Source organism: Schistosoma mansoni, chromosome W (assembly GCF_000237925.1).
Source record: "Schistosoma mansoni strain Puerto Rico chromosome W, complete genome".
Taxonomy (NCBI): Eukaryota; Metazoa; Platyhelminthes; class Trematoda; order Strigeidida; family Schistosomatidae; genus Schistosoma; species Schistosoma mansoni.
In genome coordinates this window covers 35,842,464-35,864,846 of record NC_031502.1, presented here as the reverse complement: position 1 = coordinate 35,864,846, position 22,383 = coordinate 35,842,464, and the positions used below count along the sequence as shown (strand labels likewise).

General features: G+C 36.4%; 1 protein-coding gene across 1 annotated transcript; it reads left to right on the top strand.

The window, feature by feature from the left end:
* The first annotated feature begins 749 nt into the window (after window positions 1-749).
* On the top strand, window positions 750-20,483 carry Smp_025360 (hypothetical protein). Its single transcript, XM_018789518.1, has 6 exons — window positions 750-1,252; window positions 2,842-3,211; window positions 4,339-4,695; window positions 6,447-6,809; window positions 13,814-14,332; window positions 19,447-20,483. The coding sequence occupies exons 1-6, from the start codon at window positions 1,053-1,055 to the stop codon at window positions 19,903-19,905; spliced, it is 2,268 nt and encodes a 755-aa protein (XP_018654954.1). The 5' UTR covers window positions 750-1,052; the 3' UTR covers window positions 19,906-20,483.
* Window positions 20,484-22,383: the final 1,900 nt, after the last annotated feature.

Genomic DNA, 22,383 nt, shown 5'->3' with positions numbered 1-22,383 from the left:
AATTGTTGTCAATCTTTGAACTATCTACATACAGTGATAATAAGTCCGAGCAATCTGTCGTAGCAAAGTGGTTGGTAAAAACCATTTCATTTTACGCAAGATTTGATTTTCTCACATTAAAAGGGATTTTAGATCATTTGCAAATTTGCAAGTTCTAAAGACGTCAATTATTTAGGTAGTCTCTGGTTGCGGCACGCGCGGCAACCTCGATGATTGATTAAAAATGCTAAGTAGCATAACTTCGGATATGTCAAAATGGCTCAAGTATAGAGACTCTCTATTTTTCTCTAGACATTGGTTCCCAGCATCTCATGCTTATCTTTTTCCCTTGTCGTTTCCAATCATATTCCCAATGCTTAATTCTTATAATTACAATTTTTATTGTATTGTTCTGATTTCTTAGCTAGTCATCCTGTTACTTTCATCTCATTAGGCTAATGTGCTCACTTTGGCCCAGCGCACGTTTATGCAGGCTCTACGTTGATTATGGCCGAATAACGTGGGTTTTTGCACCACAAGGGCATAATGATCTGTGTTTCGCTACTACGGTTGTGTATATTTCGTGTAATTTTTTCAGAGATCTTTCCTTCATATCATTGAATTTGGCTACTATTCCCTGTTAGTTTTTAGTCCGCTTGTGAAATCATTTTATAGGCAAATGGCTATCTAGTAGTTTATTTCTATGAAAAGTATTTTTGCGAATTAATGGACTAATGATCTTGATATTACTTATTTTGTAAAGTATAAGTGATGGTATGCGTTTTCAGTTCGTTTCGATTTTTAATAAAGATTTGTGTGACATTTTCAGTATACAATTTACTTTGAGGTTTTATCTAAATTTTTCAAGGGCTAATAATTTTGTTTTTTATTTATCTTTCTTCATTTACATCCAATTCATTGATACCATACAGTTGTAGCAACACCCTTGTAATGTTATTAGACTTCGGTGGCACTCTTCCCAAATACTACTTGTTCAAAAGTTTTGGTCAAGTCGGACATTTTGTTGACTATTTTAGATTTGTTTTCTGGAAAAACTAAGCTTATCCTTATTGATGATAGATATACCGGATTCAATCCTAGAGCAAATTTTTATTTATTTGAATTGGAATGAACGTTCGCGAGCTGCTCGTGTGTGTAGAAAGTGGTATAGTGTATTTCAATCTCCCGTTTTGTGGAGAAAAATCGTCTTTAAGCCACCGTGTCGTCGGCTAACAAAACTTCAGTATGATATTAAAGGCTATCGTTTGTCTTGGTGAGTCATACTTAGTTTTTTAGAGAAAGATATAAATGTCATTTATATAATCAAATATTTGCTTGTCATTACCTTATTGGTGACGTAACACTTCCCTACTTTAATGATCGTATGTCTGATTCTTACTTCTTACCATGTTCAGTCGTTTAAGGTTTTACACTTGTTTGTAACCTAAATCGAGGGTATATATATATATATATATATATATATACCAGTCCTATAACCACATGTATTTTGTATGGGGCCTGAGTTTAGCAGAAAACGAATTGAAATCAAATATATTAAAATAAATGTAACTGCTGACACTATGATAATAGCTTTTGGATTTGTGATTATAATATTGACTCAACGGTATGTCACATTCTGATACGTTGGACGAGAACCGGCCCTAACAATCTGGTCTTCGATTGATGAGTGTGTGGGCTACAAACTAATTTCATCCAGTCGCCTATGAAATCCTATCATGCTTATTTTCGTGAATATTCCGTACATAAGGACGTCATTTTCTTACGAAAAATCTCCTGGGGGTCTCGATTCAAGGAAGCTTTTATACAAACTGGACTTCTCGCTGTAGTTAAAGGGTAGGGATGAGTTTCAGAATGATATTTCATTTCATCAATTTATCGTTTTCACAGCAGCGACTGGATTTAGTGTGTACTTAATATTTATCTGAAATTTTGGCAACTTGTTTCAATTATGAGCTTTACAACTGCTATGACCATTTTAAGCTATTACAATGAAGGAAAAAATTTCTAAACACTTGTCAAACTCGTTTCTTTTTACGTAAGCTATTTTAGGGGCAGAATATAGTCTTTTGTTATCAACCTTTTTAATTTGTGTTAAAATGGGAGCCAGGCATTCGTAGCTTTAACACTTGTACATTTTGAGTAGCTATATTCTCAGTTGATAGTTATTGAGGTGGTCATGATCACATCTACTTGTTAGTACTTGTTTACTGTCAAAACAGTTACGTCTTATTACCAGATTGCTAATTGTTCTCTAGTTTAAGAGCGGTTGGACTTTTGTTTTAACTCACACCATGAGATCCATTGGTAAAGCAATTGTTGTGCAGTTCTAAAACAGGTTCATAGTGATAACCCATTCAGTCATCTACAACGTAGGAACAGGCACATATATACATCGGTCTAAGTTGCCATACTTCATACTAAATTCATAGGAGCAGTTACTTCAATGGCAGTGATATATAAAAAATGACTACATATAAGGATATGATGCAGCGAGGAAGAATTAGTTCATAGAAAGAAAAGTATAAAGTAATTTTAATATCACAGTTTACGGGAAGACAAAGAGTGAATACACCTATGCGATTGTGATCGATTCTGATCCATGTCACCCGGAGTCTCCAACCTTTGGTTACAATAGTCTCATGGATCCCAACCAAGTATTCTGCATCTACCAATACGGCTCAGACTAGAAGTTAGTGGTGATTAGTCAATCTTGTGTGCTTTCATTATTTTCTTATGAAAAGTTAATGATCTCCAGCTCCTGAATTGAAAATAAGTTTCTTATAGCTACGGATTACTTTCAGATAGTTTGTGATGTTTCCATTTATTTGCGTTATTTTCTAGTTGTTTAAAGGCGATTGGTTGGCATATTCGCAACTACAAGTTTTTGAAAACTGATGACTTGTTCCTACTTAATCGAACGTTGAATCTTGTTGCAAAGTTTCTTGAATACAGTTTCAAATTAGATGTGCAGAAGAATGAACCTAATAATGCGTGCGATTCAGATGGCAATGAACATAGTGACGTACCTAAAGAAATCGAAAATTTTTCATATGAAAATCTGAACCGTAATGTAATGCATGAAACAGACTATGGACTTTCTGGTTTTATTATTGAAGGTGACCCAGATGCCGAAGCTACTCTCAGGCTAATATTTGAGCTACAAGAGCCTGAAATTCAGGATTTTTCATCTGATTTATCTTCTGAAAATAGTGTAAGCATTTCACCGTTTTAAGTACCCATTTCCACAATATATTTATTGGTCATAGCCGTTGTCCCGTTTAATACGATATCTTTGAAGTAGGATTTTCAACAAATTTCGTCTACTGAATACTTACCAAGACTGATAAGACTTCTGATACTAGTAGACTGATCAATATACATAATCCCTTCACCTTCTTTAGTTAGACCAAAGACGATTATTTTACAGTTGTAAATCAACATTCCCTATTTATTGGGAAAGGAACGCATTCCAAGTATTTTTGGATTCAAGTTGTTTAGACGACTCAACATTTTGTAAGGATTCCCGGGAAGAGTTGTCATATGTTTACCATAAATCGAAGAATCAGTTTCCAGGTTGGAGATCAATCCCTGAGACTGTTTTTTGTAAGCTATGCTTCGATCAATAGTATTCGACTAAAGAGTATTCAATAGTTTTGTGCACTATGACTTTCCCATGTAGTATAGGATAGGGTAGATGACCGTAGGATGGGACATAGTATACATTAATACGGTATCCAATAGTCATCAAAATTATTTAGTTTCAAGTTAGTAGCATATTTAATTTACCGTGGTCTCATTAAATCTGTTATGGGCTATTAGTCTAGTAACCATTTTTGTTAGAGAGTCAAAATGTTGATATTGCTATTTAATATGCTTGGAAAGAAATTGATAGTTGCTACTTTTTACAATGGGACAATGACTGATATTGTCCGAATCATGAACGAAAGTAAGACTGAAGAGAAAGGTTTGTTTATGCACCAACCGTTGATTCAAAACGATATCAAAAATCACAATAAGGTATATATCAATTTAAATATCCGATCAATAGATAGATTTAGGTGCATCGAACTGACATAGTTGGCATTAATTAATTATTAATCTAATGTCTGTAGGTAATTTACGGTATCAATAGACTAAGTGCTCTGACTAACGGATATAACTAAATTATTCAGCTAAATTTTTGGCTTCTTTCTTAGAGTTTCATTCAAATACATAATGCGTTCTTTTTAGCTATATCTGTATTATCGTATCATCATTTTATAACATTTTTGGTCTAACTTATCTCATTGTGTATGATTTTTAAGTTTTGCTAAACTTAAATTTCATTATTTTTACTAGCAATCTGGTTTATTCAATGATTTAGAGCAATTTCACTCGCATAGAATGTCTTCTATTAGCTATCCTCCGTCTCATCGTTATGATTGTAGCAGCTTCAAACGCAGTAAAAGCTCTCAATACCCCTCATCTGTGTCAAGTTTTTCAGCTTTTCACCACCCACCTATTGTTCATTCTTTTGAATTGGATTTTAATTCAGAGGTTGATAACTTGCGTGGTCTTGTTTATGGAACTGGAGGTGCATTGCTGAGAACGATTAGCCGAGTGATACGTCAGTTGAATGAGCTTCATCGCCTCCGGCTAGTGGATCTTTTTCTTGTTTCCGATGACGCCAGACAGTTAGTTTGTGAAATAAGTGATGTACGTGTAAATTATAACTTAAATTCTTTTTCATTCGCCTTGAAATTTTTTTGAATTGATTTGTAAAATGCTTATATCTTGGTCAAAAACTTTTCGTTTTATCAGTCATAAACATTACGTTGTATTGTTGCGTTGGTCTGTAGGATTTGGATTTAGCTACTGTACGTGTAAACAAATTCTGTTTCATTATAGAAAATCAAGTGTGAACGTTGTGATAAAAACACAGTACATATAGTCAAAAGCTGTTGGGCTCGTGGTGTTTTGTATTAGAAATCAAGCTATTACAAAGTCGAAAAAGCCAGGCGAAGTATGGTCTGTGCGTCGTCATACCAAGCCTTTCAATTATGGTAATAGTGACAAGATTCGGTCAATAACGCCATCACCCATTCATCATAGTCACGTACGAAAATTCAATTTGAATTTTTCTGCAAATCAGTGCTTAATGATAGGTAGAATGAAATATTTTGATTTAATGTAGTATAAAGGTTTGCATTGTTTCTTTTTTCCAAAAACAATGTACTACCTTCATTTTTCTATTTTGTGTTATGCTAACTAATAAGCAAAATATCTGTTAATATTGGGAACATTTGTAACATTCCAACAGTAGGTTTCAATGTTGCTGCTTGATTCTATATCATTTCGAATAAAAATTATAAAGTTATTGAAAAGTAGATTAGTAGATAGTTGCAATGACCTTGTTTGTAATCAAACTTTACCAATCAGCTCTCCCATGACTAACTCTGATTAGATAAATACAAAAATAACGCGGAGTCTGCAAGTGCTTCTCTCTATTTAGGTATGAAGCATATAACGCAGTTCCCAGTGTGAATTTCGATACCATCCCTGCACTTTAACAAAGAAGTCTGTAATTTTCGTCACTACCTAAACAATGTAAGATTGGATGACTGGGTGTTATCCTTCAGGCTTTCCCGTCCTACTGTTATAGCATATAGGTGTAGCTAGGGTTTCAAAAATCTTGTCGTTCACTAGATACCCCAATCAATGCAATTTTACTTACTTTAATCAGCAGTCTAATTTTAAAACCAACGCTACTTTTTTCCATTATGACGTAAGGTAAATCATACATCAAAGGTTTCGATGATCAGGGAATTCATTATTTCATCGAATGAGTGTTGTTAAAATGCGTCATTTGGTATTTCAAGCGGATAAAAATTGCACATCCTGAAGTGATGTAACCTATCAACACATTATCATAGGTTGAATTTTTTTGAAGTCCTTCAAAACGTTCAGATTGTTATGTACGAATTAATTGGCGATGTTTGATTGTTTCCTTATCCAATGTCGTTCGTGGAATATATGTCTATGAGTACAATTATAACCAAACCTTGTTACGTATAATCAGCTTTTTAACCTCTTCCACATCACTTTTGGTATTGCTATAGTAACAATAAACTCTCACTAAAGAAGTTCCAAGTACAGTTTGTATTTTATCTTACGAGGAATTCCATCTACCCTACTCTCTTTTTGTTCACAACTGTACTCTGATATTTCTACCCCAGCTTCATTCACTGTTAAAAGTTTTCAGAGCACTGCAATTTCTTTGTATTTTTCCGTTACTCATATTTTCAACACATATTGACTCTATTATTCAATAACATCTTTAATTGTACGAAAATATTCAGTTTTTTATATCTTAGTTTCGTCATGTATTAAACTTGAAGTTTAATTTATATTTCTTATTGGTTAATCACTTATTAAACATGGTTGTATGATTTTTTTCTATTATCCAGGTTGCTTCACATTGTCTAACTGATCTCAATCTTGTTCACTTCCATAAGTCATCTGTCAATGCAATAACCTCATATCATCGTGAGTATGTGCCAGGTTTTGCAAATGTTGTCCCTGATGAACATGAAGCTGATAACAATGTTTCAAATAACAATGGCTACCAATGTTTCGATGAAGACTGGTACCTTTTGGATCTTCGTTGGCTTAGTGCCCGATCTCAGCGGATCAGCGATAATCCTTTATCTGATTTATCTTGTCTTTTCCCTAAAATTATACGTCTTACTTTGAGTCCAACTCAGTTAACCGGTCCAATGCTTCTTCGGCTTTTATATCAAACTTCGCTACATCAATTATCTTTAATTCAAGTTCGTTACTATTAGTTCATAATTCTTTTATTTTATTTGGGATGAATTATCAACTATTTTTTAGCTTACTTATCATTGTTGGGATGTTTTCTGTTAATGTGTTAATTTCGCTAATTCTTCCTAGAATGTTAAAAATTCTCACAACGGAGAGTAGAGCAACACATTTACAGTTGATTGATCACTATTTAGTGATCAGTGTCATACTTGTTTAGTCTTTTACATTCTGATTGGATTCTAACAACCAGGTTAGGATGTAGTCACTAGTCTAAGCGACTCATCTCGGTCGTTGCTGGAATAGCTGGACGGTATCGTCTCATATTGTGAGGCTGGGTGATGTGGGATCCGATATGCCAGTAGCAGCGGTTCTCTCAAGATCACAGGTAGACTTTACTGACAAATGCCAAATGGCACGAAAAACAGGTCCAGGATTTCATGTCACCTACCTCCAACTACTTAATGTAAGACGATAAGTATTAAGCGGACATTACTGTTTTCAGTTTGATATTCATCAGGTTTCATTTTTAACATACATTTATGTCTGAAACTAATCAAGGTAATGTGTGGTTTAGTGCTAATAATAAAGAAGGATTACATAACTAGTTTTATATAAGTAAAAGTACAGATTATAAGGTGACAGGCATCGTATTAAATATCAGAATAATAAACAACATGATAGCACGAACAAATATATTGACATTGGAAGTAGGTCAAAGCTTGGAAAAACAAACCTATGAAATCGGTGTTTATTCAATATTACTCAATATGATATATGCGAAGTAAAGAAGAATGTTTACAGATAGGTTCAAACAACTAATTGTTAAGGTAAAACTTGTCTTAACCCGTCTTTGTCAGGAAGAAGCAAAAATGTAACTCACTAATATGCTTGTCTTTGTGAGTCAAAGTCGTTTAGTCTACTGATATTATGGTGTACCCTACGTATGTAGCAGGAATTGGGAGTGGAGTGCTTAACAACAGAAGATTGAAATAAAGAAAAGAGGAAGGAAAACAGAGGGCAATAGGAAGAACAACGGGATTGGAAGAATGATGGAGCATATAAAGGACAACTTTATTGATTTGAACACATAAATATTGGTACAAGGGGGCACCAGATATATATGCGCCACACAAAACAATGAGAATGAGAAGAGAAAAGGAGGGCAAGGTGCATATAAGAAAAAAAAGAACAATAACAACCACAGATTAGTGTATGTTAGTGTAATAATAAGAATAATAGTGGGGGAAACAGAAATGTACAGCCAGAAGAACTCTTTCAGTTAAGGAGGTTATAACCACTCTTTATGCAGAAAGTAAAAGGTTACAGCAGGATCACCACTGGCTTCTATTCTGAGCCATATTTGATAACGTCTCTAGCCACTGTGTTGCACTATCTCTTGGACTCCAACCAGGGAGTCGTGAAGGACCAACAGAAGCCATCCCATCGCAGCTTTCCTTCATACCACGACACCATGTCATACACTGACCACCTCTCCGCTTTTCTTAACCAGTCTCAGCGTCGGCAAATAATGCACGATGACATTCGTAGAAGATGTCCAAGCCACGGAAGTCGATGTTTCAAGATGGTGACACTAGGTGGATTATCGTCTCTGTGCTGGAACACATGATACCGAACCTCTTCATTACTGACATGGTGTTGCCACTGGATGTCAGCAATCGTTCGGAGATAATGATGGTGGAACACAGAGAGTCGTCTAACATCCTGAACTCGGAGAGGCCAGGATTCACAAGCATATAGCAAAACTGCTCTCACCGACGTGCTGTAGATCCGACCTTTTTCAGCCAGAATGACACCACGAAGGCGCCAAAGATGGCCCAGATTGGCATAAGCCGCTCTGGCTTTCATTATACGTGAGTCAATCTCATCACTCACACCACCACCAGCACTTATGCAGCTACCTAGATACACGAAATTCTCGACTACTTCAATCTGTTCACCACCCAGAGTGAGTACAGGATTAGAATCCTGTCAATCTTGTAGAAGTACTTTGCACTTGGAGGGTGCAAAGCACATACCGTACCTGCGGACACTGATTGCCAACTGATTAAGTGTGGATTGCATGGTTTGGGCATTATCACACAGTAAGACAATTTCATCCTCATACTCACGGTCGAGAAGTCTTTCTCCAGGCAACAGATCCACACCGCCATTACCTACATCCATCAGAGCTGTTTCCAGAATATCACCGATGGCAAAGTTGAAGAGAGATGGTGAGATTGGGCAACCCTGTCTAACCCCACTGCTTGAATGGAACAATGGAGGAAGGTGATTGTATGCCCTCACTCTGCCTGAGGTGTTTGCATACAGGGCCTTTAAGATGGTAATAAACTTCTCAGGCACACCCTTCTTCAATAGACAATCCCAGAGAACAGTCCTGTCCAATGAATCGAAGACAGCCCTGATATCAAGAAATACTACGATTGTTGGTCTGTGATAAGTACGACGGTGTTCTAATATTTGGCGGAGGGTGAAGATATCAATACATCCTCGACCAGAACAAAAACCAGTTTGGACGCAATCGGAAGTTGACTTACCACCCGGTAGTTGTTACAGGAACAACGTGAACCCTTCTTAAAGATAGGGACAACTATTGACTCATTCCATGACGTTGGAACACTCTCCAGCTCCCAGACCTTTGTAAACAACTCAGTCGATTCCTTAGCCAGAAAGTCACCACCATCTTTAAAAAGAACCAGAGGTAAGTCACCTGGGTCCGGTGATTTGTAGCTTTTCAAGAGTTGGAGTTCCTTGTGGACTTCCGCCTCATTTGATAGAGCAGTCGTCACTGACCATGGAGGACAGGACAATCTGATCGTTTTTGCCGGAGCAGCAGACCAGTTGAACTTCCCTTCAGAAAATTCTGCCCATCGTCCAAGACGTCGATGGGTGTTAGTGATTGGCATCCCGTCATCCTCACAGATTGTTTCACTCACACCAGACTTCTTGCTGCCAGTGGCTCGGATGAGTTGGAAGAGCTTCCGGCAGTTACCAGATGCAGCTGCTGCTTCCAGCTCATTAGCACGCTCCGACCACCAGGCTTCTCGAACCTTACGCAAGCTTTGCCCAATTTCATTTCGTAACAGCTTTCGTTTATGGTCAAACTCACGGTCACCCGGAGTAGACCGACGGGCTTCCATCAGTTGTAAGGAGCCAGAAGAAACCCAATGCTTATAAGCGGGACGTTTCGCGTAGCCGCAAGCGACTTTACTCGCCATTTTCATGGCGTCATGCAATTGCAACCAATGCTCATCTATACTTGCTAGCCTAGAAGCTAGCTCGGTTCGATACTTACTTGCAACAGAAGTTGCAACCAATTTACTGACATCAATCCGTTCATGATGGCCAATTCGTTGGTCACCGAAAAGTAAGGTAATATTGGCGCAGACCAGGGCATGTTCTGAGTCCAGATAAGTACTCCAAAAAAGGCGGCAGTCTTGTACACAACCACGCTAGCGGTAGCTGATCACGTGATCAACCTGAGTCCATGCTTGAGATACAGAGGAAGGACTCCAGGTGGCCTACGGTGATGACTGTGCCGGAAGTTAGTGCTAGCCAGAAACAGGTTGTAGTCTGTGCACAGTTGCAGCAGACGGTCTTCGTTATCTGTCCTGCGACCAACAAGTCCCCATCGGCCACCTAAACGACTCTATTCTGTGTCTAGACGCCCGACCTGTGCATTCAAGTCTCCGGCTAGTACTAGAACATCTGTCGAGCGTGCTTTCTGGAGAAGAACAGTTAACTGGTGGTAGAATTCATCCTTGATTGCACCTAGGCTGAAATCTGTCGGGACATAGGTGGAGATGACAAAAAGACACCGTTTCTCACACCGATTTCTTCTCACTTTGATGGAGCTTTCTAATCTAACAGCACATAACCGACTGTTAATGGGGATCCAATCGATTAGTGCTGCTTCAGCTCTAGCGCATAGTGCGAAACCAACGCGAGCAAGACCAGATGAAGATGTCACAGGGTCACCGGATAGACGCACATGGAGCAAGCTTTTCAACGTGACAGATGGTGAGCGAATTTGTAGTACATCACTAGAGTTTTGAATACGGGTCTCGGATAGACAACAACGTCGATATTAAGACTTTCTAAAGACATGGCCAGCCCTATCTGTTGTCCGATCTACTTTAGTGTGCGAACGTTGAAGGAATCCAGTTTACGTGGTTCCAGAAAGACTGGTTCGGTATACGTATTCGGTGGAAGCATTCACTTTAGACCAGACAATGACTCGGGATCGTTTAGATATAACAGAATTTCCACCATGGACGAGCTGCTGCATAAGTTGAAAAATGGGAGTACAATAAAGGACAATTGAAGGAAGGTGTACAAGTGATGTATTTGATGTGCGATTTTCATATTTTACAAAGGCCCCATGTAATTTTACATAAAATCATAAATTGGTTTGCCGTTCATAAGTTTTGTACACTACAATATTAAAACTTGTATGCATGCATTAACTTTTTGTTTGATTACTATCAATTACTGCCAAGTTTGGCTATTGACCAGTTAAGTGAAACATATATAACACTGTACTTTTGGTATGGTTTTTGGAATCAATGGTTTTATCTGTTATGGATTTCTTTTGCGGTCTTACCTTTTCATTTGCTTTGAGTCGTATCAGTTATTTATTTATACAAGGGAAAGTAAAGATTTGTGTTTGCAGGATATTACGTGTAGCTGTGCCATGATTTTATCAAGTCATTGCAGTCTTGTGTTCAAATGGGATGAAATTTGAGGTAAAATTGATAAAAGTATTAAAGGAATGCTAAAAGGGAGCTTCCTTGGAGCCTAACTTTTTTCAGTGTCTAACACCAAATCTTCATTAAACCAGTCAAAAGCAAACCAATACCCTTCTGAGGTTACTTCCAAATGTGTTTGTGAATTTACATGCACTTATAATGTCAATTAATTAGGAAGGACTAAAAGAAGGGTGTCTACAAAGTTTTCTGAATATATCCCCGAAGGTTGTATTTGGAAGGAAGTTAAAGGTTTAGAATTATGTGGTGTTTAATAGATAATGAACATAACGTAGATATCACTATGGTATTTAAATTAATTAAAAAGCCACAAATATCTCTTTTAATCCTCTTTGTGGAGGTCATTGTCATCAAGCGATCTCAACCTGAACTGTGGTTTTAGAAAAAAGTGTAGTAAACTCATAACCGTGGTAAAATAATCATGGTGATGTAACGTCTGTCTGTTACGTAATCCCTTAACTTTATTTTCTATTCCACTGACACATGTCGTTAATTTTGATTTTATACAAACTAGGTGGGTTGATTATATAGTCACTTATTTGTCAGAAAACTTAGTTTGTCTGTTAATTGTTATCTATGACATCACATTTTGATTTATATGATTTCGTTTTTAGTGTATAAATACTAATTATTCGTAACAACTATGTTAAATGTTCTGTTTTTCTTATTTCTAATGTTTTTCAGTGTTGTTCGGAAGTTAACTTTATTGGCAATACTTGATTTATAGTGATATTATTAATCATAAGTTTAGCCCATTTAGGCAACTAATGTGAAGACTCGAAATATAATGACTTCATTTTATTTTGTAAATATTGTCATTCTCATTTTATTTAGATATGTGAATAGTCAGTTCAATAATGCAGCTAGTGAAGTTAAATGAAAAATTAGGGTATAAATGTTGTATTCCGTGGAGAATCATGAATGGTAACTTTGAGGACTATTTATGGACCAATGTGATATGTATATTTCCTATTGTATAATTGTTAAGTAACTAAACTATTCGTATTCGTGTTCCTCTTATCATAAGCTTTATTTTGACCTATAGACTATTATTATACGATTTAGCATTCTTGAATTATCCCCAGTCTATTGATTACTGTTCCCCCTATTCACAGCCACATTTGGCCAAATCTTGTACAAATGTTATTTTCCATTTTATGGCACTATGTGGTCAGTTTGTTTGGTATATAGACCCAGTATGTTTGAGAATAATGATTCATATTGCAGAGGCTGTTATTGGTGTTCCAGACCTAACTGGCTGGGCTAGGCAGAAAGCAGGACTGATAGGTACTCAAGACCGCTCATACGGCTTTTGTGTATCATAGCTCTGATCGATAATTCGCTCCTCTCTAATTGGCGGTCATATCACTTTCATATATTAACAGGGCACGTGCGCATTCACACGTTATAACAATAAAAAAGTCAGTAATATCGCCCGTTGGGTGTTTTCTGGCGAAGGATAGGATAGAAATGTCAAAAATGTTTGCTGAACACAAAGACTAGGTCTTTAGACTCGAATCCCTATAACTTTCAATATATTTGAAGGTATCTATAATATAGCAGGTATTAGATTGATGTATCAATCAGGAAGGGATTATAGTTAAGAAAGGATATCGTTAAATTCATATCAAATGTCTTTTTTTCTAACTGGATTTCTCACGTATTCATGTAAATCAGCGATGACTAAATATAGTATTTCACGGAAGGGGAAAAAAGATAATACTATAATCTAAAAAATGTTTTTGTAATGACCATGCTTGTGCACTTGAATTAATGGTGGTACTGTCATTCAACTAATTCGTTCATTAAAATTGGTCGTTTTTGTTTGCATTGTTATTAACTAAGCTAATATTGTTTTTGGCTTTAATAAGTATCCGAATGAAGACAGTCAGTATTTCTATGAACGTCTACTTATCATTGTGACATATAGTTAAATAAATTGACATACGTTAATGCTAATATCTAGCTTTTGAAAGTTTGTGATGAATAAAATTTGTTTTATAATTTGATATTTATAGGATTCCATAATAACTGTAATTCGTTTCTTCTGTCATTACTTTCAATCTCCTATAAGTCTTCTATCTGCTAATAAGATTAATGTTTGGAATGAGTTTTTTTAGTGACTTCAATAACCATTATTTTAGACTATTTTTAATGTCAACCTATGGAGTGTTACTTGAAAGGTGAATAATAGAAGTTTTTCATTTTATTTCATTTTTTTTTAGACTGATTTGACTGTATTCACCATTCCTCGTTCTGAAAATCCTCCTCCTATTCAACGAACTATTTCATATGATTCTGACGATTTAAATATGGGCTTTAATGAAGATCAAAGTTTTGATCCCAGTGATTCAAGTATGCTAGATTTGATTGATTGGACTGAAGATGTTCCACATATTCGAAGATATGGAACTAATCAAGATACACCATCTGGTTGGAAACCGATACCTCCAAACATGTGGCGTGCTGCTATTATTCTTTGTCCACGTCTTACCATTCATTTGAAGTTGGAATTAGTTGAAGATTTGACTTGTTTACGGTGGAAAAGTTCTTCATCATCCGATAAATTCGATGCAATTCATAATGTACTATATTATTGGCCTGTTCCTCCTGCACCAGTCACTTCAATCACATTAATTCTAACTGGGGAACCTACATTTATGGCTAGGTTATTAAGTCCACAAAATGCAATCAATCCTATATCGTATTCACAATCACTTACATCATTGATAATATTATTGGAGGTATGCAGTTTTTCCTCTTTAATGATTTATCCGAAAACTCATTATTCGTATTTTTATGTTTTGAGTAAATAATGGTATGAGTGAAGTAATGGTTTGTTAGTTAAAATTTGGCTTTTGACTACTAGATTATATTTGATTACTCCACAATGTCTGCATCTGTTTGAATAGATCAGTAGTGTCACTTGAAATCATGTAAACGATGTAAGTCAGTACTACTAGCGACGTTGAATTTTATTTGGTGAGAGTAATTTACGTCAAATAAAATAGTATTGATAAGAAGTTGTCATGTTCAGGATAAATGAGATCAAACTTATCAGGAATATTAATTTAAATCATGTTCTTAGAAAATTAGGTCTACTTCTATGAATAAACCAACCTATTGTATTCCATTTTGTGAAATGTACTCAAGATTAAGAGGCACTTAATAACCAACTTTCTGATAAATATTACACTAACAATTCAAATTTACACAATAATGTTCCTGAAAGTTTTTGTACCATATTATCCTCAAAAAATAAGTATTGGTCTCTTATCAACTCTTATCGTTAGCAAGTTATGTCTCATTCATGTTACATATATACAATATCAAATGACGTGAAAATAAACTCAGTAATAAATTAATTTCAAACATATTGTAAAGTAATATTCATTCATAATATTCGTAAGGAGGTTTGGTGGAAGTATAATCTTTTGTTTTTTCAAGAATATGATGAAAGTTGTTTTCCTAGGTTATATTTTGTTTCATGAGTAAATTCAATTGTTGTGTAACTAATGCTATAGACTAGGAAAAATAGATTTCCGATCTACTAATAAATAAATAAGCAAGTATATTTTGTATAATCTAAACTTGTCAACTTAGTTGTTTTCCATATATTAGAGATATAGGTCTGATAAGATTTCACTACACTTCTATCCATTTTATATGCAAACCAAATTGTCGAAACTAATCACTGTGTATATGCATATTTTACGGATGAATCTTTTAATATTACATCTATATTTTTGACAGATTTTGTACAAAGGAATGTAAAAATCAGTTTATCTTGAATTGTAGAATCAGTATATATTTAAGATTAAAATAACTCATAATGTCATTGAATACTAAAAAGAGAATTCAGCGAAGAAAATTTTCTTTTCGACGAAATCATTTACTTAAGCTGTACATTCGTATATATAGTTATATGGAAAATATATATCTACAGGAGGCTAGGAAAGATTGCATTATAAATTGATTCGACAATAAATAACAAATGAGGATACGTACTAATCAGAGGGTAAGGTGGAAAATAATTTATGAGTCAGATAATAGTCCTTTGTGTTTGTCGCTTTTCTTCATATCTGTCAATTGGACTATCTGACCCATACATTATTTGCATCTTTAGCCCTTGATTAGTACGTAACCTTATTTGTTATTTATTGTCGAATCAATTTATAATGCAATCTTTCCTAGCCTCCTGTAGATATATATTTACCATGTAACTATATATACGAATGTACAGCTTAAGTAAATGATTTCGTCGAAAAGAAAATTTTCTTCGCTGAATTCTTTTTGATATATTTAAAACACAAATTTGTTCTTAGCGGTGTATTCTTTTATTAAAAAAGACAAACTTGAATTTGTTATTAATGAGGAAGTAGATAATAAATTCTTTTACATTTGAATAAAATGAAAATAGTAGTGGTATGGTATAGGGACAAGTCAATCAGAATAAAAAACGGGACTATTAAGGATTTAAGTGAAATTCAAATATTATGTATAACGAACAGTAGAAATACTCATGTATACTACTCACAACGTTTGAAATGATTGTGAAAATTTATTTTTTGAATTCATAGAATAAAAAGGATAATACTTAATTTTTTAGATTGCATATAATAGAAAGATCGAAAATAGCCCTATATCCTAATGTAAGGATGGCTCGTTGGCAAACTCAAGGAAGCCTCAAGAAGCCCAGAAAAAGCCGAAGACATTCCATCCAATCACCGCTAGAGGAACATTCTAGAATGTCGGCCTGTAGATTCCCTATCGGATGAATAACAAGGATCCACTATGTGCCTATTGGCTGTCCGAAATGATTTACTTTCAGCCCAAAACTATAAACACATGAGATTTTTGTGCTCTATTTGACACTGTTGGGAATAACATTCCTACTTACTAGTATTCTCTCTTGCGACGTTGCGGGTTCGATCATTCAAGTAGTTTAGTAGTACGCGACATAGCAAGAATTTAAAGCTCTAGATATAACAACTGGAGATGGAGTCAATTTATCAAAATGTCTATTACCTTAGATCAATTTGAAGCTTTTCTAGAGCGCCATGAAAAACGTTTCGAACAGTTTCTGATTCGTATTCTTGAAACACTAACCCAGCAAATGAACCTCGACAAGAATGGACTTACAGATGGTTCTTCTAAATTACATGCTGATTATATCATCGATTTCATTCATGAATTCCATTTTGATGGTTTAGCTGGCATAACATTTGAATCGTAGTACAAGAAATATGAAGATGTATTTAACGTCGACCTAGAAACGTTTGATGGTGCCGCCAAGGTCAGAGTGCTGCTACGAAAGCTGGGGACTATTGAACATGAATGATACACCAATTTCATTCTTCTGAAGAACCCAAGAGATCTTTCATTCGAAGCAACAGTTAATATTTTGTCGCAAATCTTCCGTGAACAGTCTTCCTTATTTAATATTCGGTATCAGTGCCTTTATTTATTTAAACACATAAATATTGGTACAAGGGGGCACCAGATATATATGTGCCACGCAAAACAATGAAAATGGAAAGAGAAAAGGAGGGCAAGGTGCATATAAAAAAAGTAATGGGAAACTGAAATGTACAGCCAGAAGAACTCTTTCAGTTAAGGAGGTTATAACCACTCTTTATGCAGAAAGTAAAAGGTTACAGCAGGATCACCACTGGCTTCTATTCTGAGCCATATTTGATAACGTCTCTAGCCACTGTGTTGCACCATCTCTTAGACCCCAACCAGGGAGTCGTGAAGGACCAACAGAAGCCATCCCATCGCAGCTTTCCTTCATACCACGACACCATGTCATACACTGACCACCTCTCCGCTTTTTCCGACCGGTCCCAGCGTCGACAAATAATGCACGACGTAGAATTCTGTGGGACGACATTCGTAGAAGATGTCCAAGCCACGGAAGTCGATGTTTCAAGATGGTGACACTAGGTGGATTATCGTCTCTGTGCTGGAACACATGATACCGAACCTCTTCATTACTGACATGGTGTTGCCACTGGATGTCAGCAATCGTTCGGAGATAATGATGGTGGAACACAGAGAGTCGTCTAACATCCTGAACTCGGAGAGGCCAGGATTCACAAGCATATAGCAAAACTGCTCTCACCGACGTGCTGTAGATCCGACCTTTTTCAGCCAGACTAACACCACAAAGTCATATTGGCAAACCCTTGGTGCTCCCAACAACCCATTTAGCCCACAGTGCATCTGGAGGGAAGTTATAGATTGTTGGAGAAATATGCTGCCCAGTTAAAATAGGTAATATACAAAAGAATGCCAGAGTATATCTCACAGAAAGTCCAGGACTAGATTTGCATAGTCTTGACTTCATAGAAAGGCTACAGCTAGCTAACCAGCCAATTAATCATATATATAGTAGGGTGGGATCTAACGTACTCACTGAGCAAAACCCGAGAAATATGGTCCTCCAGAAACATAGTCAAGTGTTCACAGAAGAACTGGGGGAATGCAGAAAGGTGAAAGCATTACTAATCGTAAAGCCGGGGGCCAAACCGGTGTTCAGATCTTAACGTCCTGTACCCTTCTCAGCTCTACCAGTTGTTGAGCAAGAATTAGAGCGACTACAAAGAAGCGGAATCATAGAACCAGTAAATTTTTCTGATTGGGTAGCACCAATAGTGATTGTTAAGAAACCCAACGGAAGCATCCGGCTATGTGCAGACTGTTCGACGTGACTAAACGATGCACTTGAGGAATATCAGTGTCCATTACCAGTGCCGGAAGACTTATTTGCGAAACTGAATGGGGGAAAGTAAAGACAACACCTTCAATCTTCCAACAAGTTATGGACACCATGTTACAGGACATTCCTGGTACTGCTGCTTATTTGGATGACATTACTTATTATGGGTACAGATTACGCGGACTTAGACAAAAAGCTGGATATGGTCCTGAAACGGATAGCAGATTATGGGTTCAGATTGCGTGCTGAGAAATGCGATTTCTACATAGAGTAGGTACATTATTTGGGATTTATAATTAACAAGAACGGAAGGAAACATGACCCAGAAAACGTTAACGCGATTAAGACAATGCCTTCACCAACTGATGTAACAACTCTGCGTTCCTTTTTGGGAATGATTAGTCATTATGGTGTTTTTCTCCCGGATCTGCATCGTTGGCGAGTACCGTTGAATAATTTACTAAAGAAGGATACCAAATGGGCCTGGTCAATAGAATGTCAGGATGCATTTTCAAAACTAAAATAGCTGCTCTCATCAAACCTACTGCTTGCACACTTGACCAAGCACTCCCTATTGTACTTGCAACAGACGCATCAAACTTTGGAATGGGATCTGTGATCTCACACATCTAGCCTGATCAGTCTGATAAAGCCACTGCCAACGCGTCCAGATCACTGACAATGACAGAAAGGAATTACAGTCAGATAGAGAAAGAGGCACTAGCCATTATCTTTGCGGTTAAAAAGTTCCACAAGATGCCGTTTAGCTGTCAGTTCACATTATTAACAGACCACAAACCGTTACTGGCAGTCTTTGGGTCCATGAGAGGTATTCCTGTCTATACAGCTAACCGCTTACAGAGATGGGAAACAACGCTTCTGGAGTATGATTTCAAGACTAAGTACCACCCTACGATGGATTTTGGACAAGCTAATGCCCTCTCAAGGCGCAAAAATGTGTATACTCACTTTAAATTGATTAGTCTATAGTTATGTCCTCTGACAATAGATAGTAGTATAGTAACCTGTTGTGGTATTATTTATAGGAATTAGTTGTAAAACTGCAGAATTTTATTGATACTTATCACAAATAATTTGTTCGATAATTCTGTCTGTCTGTTTTTTTTCACTATTCAGCGTGTACCTTCTGAATTGAATATATCTAGTTCAACTGAACAATTGAATGAATCATGTAAAGATAATCATTCTTATGGATTAGATCATGTACTACAAGATTTGATTAAGGCCTGTCCACATCTTAATCTACTAGCTCTTGGTGGTTCAAGTGTTTATGTGCATATTTTAACTTTATTGGTAATATGTCGTCAGAGAAATCAATGTTGTAATTCTATGAATGAATGTAAATATAGTCCATTACAATTATTTATCCAAAAGGAATGTTGCCAGTTAGATGGTGTTTGCCCATTAATTGTTCCAGCTACAATATCTACATGGTATGATACAATGATGACTGAATCGATATCGTCTAGATTAAGAATAGCAGAGTGTTGCATTTGTACTGCATTGGGTCAACGTCGATGGCATTTTTTAACAAATTCAGAATTTCATAATCAACTTAGTAATTATTTGTTATAAGTTATTTATTTATTATTTGTTAATGAGTTGCTTTTCCTTTTGTCAAACAGTGATTTCCCTTATCCTACTCACCATTTTTGGATAAGGTAATTTCTTTATTTTTTTTGTTCTTCCCCTTACTTGTACTTCGTGTTTTGCTTATCCCTAGTCTTTCATGAACCGTCTTTGAATTTTCTAACACAGACATTAATAGAATGATGTTAGCGTGAATGGGATAATTTTTTAATTTATCCCAAGTAAATATCATTGAATCAATTTGTCCGTTAAATTCTAATTGGATTTGTGCATTTAATTTATTTTTACCTTTGTGCCTTCCTTTTTTGGTAGATTTATCTTTAATTTAATTATACATTGTGATTTCAGTCTGAATATTTATGCTTATTAAAAAAAAAGTTGTATTGTGGTTTTCTGTTCTTCGAAATTATTTCCGCTTACCCACTTACATACGTACAAATGAGTTGTGTAGTAATTACAATAGATCAAATGAATTTAAAGTAGTTTTGTGCTGTATGAATAAACCAGAAAGAATGTATTTACTAAACTGAGAATTCAAACAATAATATTGAGTTTTCTTTGTATTTAGCTGTTCTGTTCTAGATTTCAATCATGGGATAGTAGGCTGTATGGTGAGGTTTTGAACCTTTGTTTGTTAGACTATATTATATTGCCGAGTCAGTCGGAATAAACATAATGACTATTATGTTTTTGTGCTAAGTTCAAATGGCGATGTTCGATATCATTGTAGGACAGTAGAAAATTCTTTTATTTAGAGTTCAAACCACTTTGAACTGAATAGAAAGCTCTTATCAGTACTGTGTAGTGAATTGACACGACATTAAACCTAGGTTACATGAAACAATTGCTCCTTCTAGTGAGGAGTTTCTTCGCTTTTTCCTTTATTTGAAATAAATTCAGTTAACTCGTGTCATTATTAACTTATTGAATTACAGACATCCAAGTATTTCAAGAATGATATCCCAAAGACAGTTGTGGACAGGTGTTGACGTCTTCATAATCCAGTCCATCACCAGGAGAAAGAGAAAGGGTGAGGGTAAGCAACCTTGCGTGACAGTGGTCTTTACCTCGAATGAGTCGGTGAGTTGTCCTCCATGCACGATTTTGCAGTTTAATCTACCATAGGAATTCCGTATGATATTGACTATCTTCTCACGTAGGCACGCTGTAGTGTCGAAGAAGCCTCCATAGTGTTGTCTTGTCCACGCTATCAAATGCTTTCTCGTAGTCGATGAAGTTGATGTAGAGTGATGAATTCCATTCAATTGATTGTTCCACAATGATCCGTAGTGTTGCGATTTGGCCTGCACACGATCTATCATTACGGAATCCAGCCTGTTGATCTGGAAGTTGGGCGTCTACAGGTTCCCTCATTCTGTTTAACAATACCCTGTTGAAGACTTTTCCTGGTATTGAGAGGAGAGTGATGTCTCTGTAATTCTCACACCTACTGAGATCGACTTCCTTTGATATTTTGATAAGGTGTCCTTCTTTCTTGTCTGTTAGTACTTGTTCTTCATCCCAAATCTTACTGAAGAGGATGTGGAGTATCTTTGCAATTGCTGCTACATCTGCTTTCAGTGCCTCTACCGGAATGTTGTCTGGTCTTTCTGTTTTGCCGCTCTTGATTTGTCTAATGGCCATGCTGATCTCTCCAATTGTTGGTGGGCCAACATCGATTGGGAGGTCTGTGGGTGCTGCTTCGATGTTGGGTGGGTTCAGTGGAGCTGGTCGATTTAAGAGTTCTTTAAAGTGTTCTACCCACCTGTTTCGTTGTTCTTCAATGTCGGTGATTACTTTGCCTTCCTTGCTTTTCACTGGTCTTTCTGGTTTACGGTAATTTCCAGCGAGTTTCTTTTTTGTCAGTCAGTCAGCTACAACGCATCAGTCCAAGTTGCCTTACCTCGTAAGCATAACAAGATGAACACCAGATTCATAGAAGTAGTTAATTTAGTGGTGGTAGTATAAAAAAGAAAGGTTGTATATAAGGATATAGTATAGGAAGGAAGAAAGTTATGAAGCAATTTTAATCTCACAGTTTAAGGGAAGACAGAGAGTGTACACACCTACGCCATTGTGATCGATTCTGGGCCATGTCACACAGAGTCTCAAACCATTGGTTACGATAGTCACGCGGACCCCAACCAGGTAGTCTGCATCTGCCAACACGGCTCAGACTAGAAGTTAGAGACTTCAAGCACTGATGCCACTTTTTGATTTGGTCGCCCCTAACTCTCTTCCAACCATCCCCTACACTAGTCAGCATAGCGCGTCGTGGTAATCGGTGTTCAGGCATACGTAACACGTGGCCTAACCATCTCAGTCGATGAAGATTCATGACCTCATCAACTGATTCACCATCATTCCCTAATATCCTGCATCAAACCTCACTATTACTTATCCGGTGATCCCAGTAGATGCGAGCAATATTTCTAAGGCATCTGTGGTCAAATACTAGTAACT